The sequence below is a fragment of the Lonchura striata genome, chromosome 2 (assembly GCF_050655825.1).
Source record: "Lonchura striata isolate lonStrDom1 chromosome 2, ASM5065582v1, whole genome shotgun sequence".
Classification (NCBI taxonomy): domain Eukaryota; kingdom Metazoa; phylum Chordata; class Aves; order Passeriformes; family Estrildidae; genus Lonchura; species Lonchura striata.
In genome coordinates this window covers 22771575-22776419 of record NC_140704.1, presented here as the reverse complement: position 1 = coordinate 22776419, position 4845 = coordinate 22771575, and the positions used below count along the sequence as shown (strand labels likewise).

Genomic DNA, 4845 nt, shown 5'->3' with positions numbered 1-4845 from the left:
ACCTACCTCATCAAAGCTGCTATCTTCCTTCTTCAAGGCTTTAAAATAAAAAGAAAAAAGAAATTATTATCTATACTGCATTTCAATGAACACAAACCACTGGAAAATAAAAAAAAAAAAAGAAAAATAAAAGAAAAACACCACAAAAAAAAAGGGCATCATTTTCCTGTTATAATAGGAAAGAACAAGCTGGCATGAATAACAATTTTATACTCAAAATCTGAATCTGTAAATGGAATGTAGAGCAGCACAGCGAGTTTCTAAGAAAGTAAATTTACATATTTATGAAAAAATCCTCTCAGGTTAAAGAAAATAAGAGTTTGTAAGGGTGGGTTTGGGTTTTTATTTTAATATCTAGTGAGTGTGAAAACCCTTTATGGAGAGCTTGACTGAATTTCAAAAAGGAAAAGTATAACAAATAGCTAACTATGTATTCAGTTTTTCAAGTACTAACTCTTTATGAAATAGTATGCATTGTAACATGCCTTTTTCCTTTTTTTTTTTTTTTTTGCAATTTTTAGTATGACTTGCACTAAAGCAGAAAAGAGCTCTTTCTTACACTGTTAACAAGTAATTAATCAACAAACATGAGAGAAAAAAGTGCAGAAAATATGTGAACTGGTAAGAAAATGAAGACAGGAATAGTTCTGCAGTTGTAGCAAAGATTAAGCTGATGGAAAGCTTTCCTTTAGCATACTGGACTTCTTTGCTGAAATATGAAGAAAATTAATTTCTCCAAATCTGCACTGAACTGTGCCAGTCCAAAGGTACGAGCCTGGTTCTTTTTCTCAAGCAGACCCCGAGGTACTGCACTCCATGCACTGCACGCCATGACCTGAAGGTGCTCTCTGTTTCCCTCCCTTGAAGAGCTAAAATTAGATGAACCATTGCATTGGTGATGGCACTGGTTCTTTTCAGTTTAAACCACAAAGGTCTTCCGTTTGAAGGAGGTCATCTGAACAACCATGCTGCTCGTGCAGTGCTGCAACAGAAGGGTCCCTCCTCATAATTTAAGCACTATAATGTTTCTTACACTCCTGCATATTTCTGCAGGAGATAAATATTTAAGCACCTAGCATGGTTGAGGATCTTGACTCCAGTTGTTCTTTTCTCTTTCAGATGCTCCTTCTGCCTTCAAATCACTAGTAATTTCTAAACATCTTCCAAATCTTGTCTTCAGAAGCAACTGTTACCACGTTCAAAAACAAGAACAACCAGAAAAAAAACCCCACCAAAACATAGCAAAAAAAGAAACCCTGAAAACCCCCAAAACAAAACAAAAAAAAAAGGCAAACAAAACAAAAAAGCAAAATAAAAACAAACAAAAACCACACAATAAACAAAAAAAAAAAAACAAAAGCAATGGCAAAAGTGTAGAAGCTGTATCAGAGGCGGTACAAAGGCAGGAGCACGTGTGCAAATGGTGCTGCACCTCCAGAATCTCCACCATGGGCAGGGAACCCCCAATCTGTGGAACACTTTTTCAGAACATGCTTCTAATCTTCCCAATTACCATTCAGGTCACAGTGACATACAAGCTATAAATTAGTAAATTGCACACCTTAAGCTGTGCTGACAAGCTCTTTACCAAAACAGAAGATTTTCACATGACCAGGACACTACAGGAATAGCCAAACAGATAGCTATACGAAATTCACAACATAACAGAACAAGAAGAAATGGGAATCTGTGGTCCATTGCATATATTTGGCTTGTCTTAGGTTCTACCTTTGACTAAAAAGAGGGCTTTTAAGAATCACAAAAAGAGTATGACAATTCTGGCCATCCATTTAAAGAGATTCTGTTTAATAATAATATCAGTCTCAACCAATTCACTACATAGCATCTCTCAAAGAAGACACCAAAGCAGCACATTTTATAGAACAAACTATATTAAAAATACCTCTTTCACCTTGATGCAATCTTTTCCTTTTTAAACTGTTAAAAAAAAAGTTCTGCTGAACTTAAGAAAAAAATAACTGTTTACAAATGAACTTCTCATTATCTCAGGTATGTAAGCTATGTGGATGTATATCAGAGGAGATTAGTGGAGATAACCTTTGTATCAGTGAGGAGCTAGTAACAAAGCCCAGGGATGCTCAGAAAGGCCAGTTGCTTTCAGCACACTGTGATAAATCTCAGCAATGTTTTCTCTCTTTCTTTCTTCCTTTCCTCCTTCCTTTCTTTGTAACCTGGTGTTAGTTTTTGACTAAAGAAACTCCTAAGAAAACAGATGTTAAATGGCATGAACTGAAGTGATGTCAAATGTGATTCTGGTACTATATGAGCTTCAACAAATGGATAGCTAAGAACTCTTCACATGATTAAGAGATGACCATTGCTTTTATTAAATTATTCACTAATAATTTAATTACATAATTATCAAAGGGCAAAACTAAGAACCAAACCTAATAAAGGTTTAAATGCTAAATTAAACAGTGAGTCAACTGAATCTCTAGAAGCTGCTTAACATATAGCTGTGATGTGTTCACTTGTACGGTCAACACAGCCTCTAAGCAAGGAAACCAAATTTTTTAAACTAATATGGATGTTCATATAAAAATGAATAGGCTGGCAGAAACTTACGAATGAAAATAATTATGTCTATTGTTTCAGATTCTTAGCAATATAAGTTATTTATTATAAGATAACTTTTAAGAGAGAGACACCTTGAAACACCAGAAAATTTCTGCCAGGAGAAAGGGTACCTAAGCCACAAAGATAGTTAATTTCTCTAGAACTGGAAGCATGCAATTTCTGCAGCAAAGAGACACCCTGTAGCACCACAGACCACACACATTCCCCCCAGCACACCACAGCACTGTATCATCCTCTGCCAGATTTGCACATAATGGAACAAAGTGAATGCTCAGAAAAAGGCTCACTGAGTGGGCAATTTCACACATCACAATTTCAACTCAGCAAAATAAACATTTTAAGTATTAGGTACTCTAAGAACTACAGGACCAAGCCCAGTTTTGTTTGATGAGCCAAATCTTCATCACCCTGTTCCAGGAAAGCTGGTGGATGCAAAGCATCAGTTCACAGTTAAGAAAAAGGGTCAAGTCTTCCTGAGGCTGCTGTTGGTACCCTTTGGGCCTCTGCTGTGCCCGAGGAACAACTACACTATCTACAGATGGTGGGGAAATAGTTACAAACGTTACCTAACATACTTAAGTGCACTGAAAAAAATAATAAATTAATTGCAGCTACAGCTTCTCAAATTGAGGATTACTTGGTGGGGAGAAGTGGGTCTGAAATGCAGTTTATTGTGTGTTAACCTGCAGGCTCTAACAAAAAAAAGCTCACTGCCAATGACAGTCAGGATACATCTCCATCACTCTTATCCAAGAGTCTAACATAAACTTGCGTATCTGAATGTGGTACTAAAGTTTGGAAGAATTGCATTTGGATGACAGAATACTGCCAACACTGGGGGAAGGTGTAACAGTGCTTTATCATTTCAAGAATGGTCATCAGATCTTTCCTACTGCAACACATGAAGGTTTAACTCACTAATTATTTGATTCAAACACCACAGTACTCTCACATCATTTATATGACTATGCTCATGATACTATGTTCTGTACTTAAACCTGCAAAAACACAGACATGGAAGCAGAACAGAAGAAGTTAATACATCATCACTCTTTTACAGGATCACAGAATGGTTTGGGTTGGAGGAGACCTTCAAGATAATCCCAGCTCCCCTGTTATGGGCAGGGACAACTTCCACTAGACCAAGTTGCTCAAAGCCCCATCCAACCTGGCCTTTACCACTGTCAGGAATTTATTATTTACACAAATCACAACTGAACAGATGATTGAAAAAGTTACAAATTAAATGCATATTTAATTTGCATTTTGCTAACCATACCAAGCAACCAGCACCTACAAAGAGAGATCTAAAATCCAAATGTCAAATATCCAGAAAGTCTTTTTCCAGTGAGGTTTTTGTTTTCTCTCCTTCACATCAATATAAGAGTTAAGTACAGCACATGTTTTAACCAAGGATTTCCTGGTATGCAAGTTTAGAATTTATTTGCTTGGGCTTATCTGTGCCTCTGGTATCAGAGAGTGGACTATCTTCAAACCTCACACAGATAAATTAGAAGTGCAGTTACCAGAATGATGATCAATATATTTGAGCATCTACAAACTTGCTGTCAGCAGCTGTGTTTTAATCACAAAACAACCACCAGCAAACAAACAAACCAACTGCATACCAGACCACACTCCTACACTTCTGTGCATATACACACAGAACTGAAGGAGCTTTTAGACATAAATATCCCTGTATCTAAAACCAGGGCAGAGCTCCCAAGGAAACTAAAAGCTTGTTTAATTTGTGCAAAATGACAAGAAGAGATGATCACCCAACCGAGCCAAATAAAACATGCAGAAATTACCAGCCAGAGGGGCCTTGATCCCTAAAAGGCATTAACAGGACTGTCACTGTTACAACAAAGCAGCATCCTCATTCAAAACATTTTCTTTGTTAATGACTTCCACCATTAGTAAATCCCTTTCAGAGTTCTGTGGAAGAGTGTCTCTCTGTGTTTATACACGCACAGAGACATTTAACAGACCAAACACCTGACTGCTTATTTTCCTTCTAATCAAAGAAAGTTAAATGCATTTTACAGGTTTAAGACTGATGATAGGTGAAGGCTGTTTTCATACGGGGACAGAGAGATTTTTAGCAGTGATTGATATTTGCTTTACAGCTGTAACTTTGCATTTCCCCTTGAAACTCTCTGGTGTACAAGTAAGAATAAGCTTTTGTCAGACATTTTCATCCTGGAGTAGGACAATAAAAATACCTGATTTCAAAGACAATCATCC

General features: G+C 36.9%; 1 protein-coding gene across 2 annotated transcripts in view; it reads right to left on the bottom strand.

The window, feature by feature from the left end:
• The window catches only part of CDK14 (cyclin dependent kinase 14), a 314718-nt gene that overhangs the window by 308650 nt on the left and 1223 nt on the right, over window positions 1–4845 (bottom strand). The window contains exon 2 of one of the 2 annotated variants that reach the window (XM_085573088.1): window positions 7–38. The exons of the other annotated variant lie outside the window; for it this stretch is intronic. Within the exon in view, the coding sequence (XP_085429214.1) occupies window positions 7–38 (32 nt within the window). The remainder of the gene's footprint in view (window positions 1–6; window positions 39–4845) is intronic. 2 annotated transcript variants of the gene reach the window in all.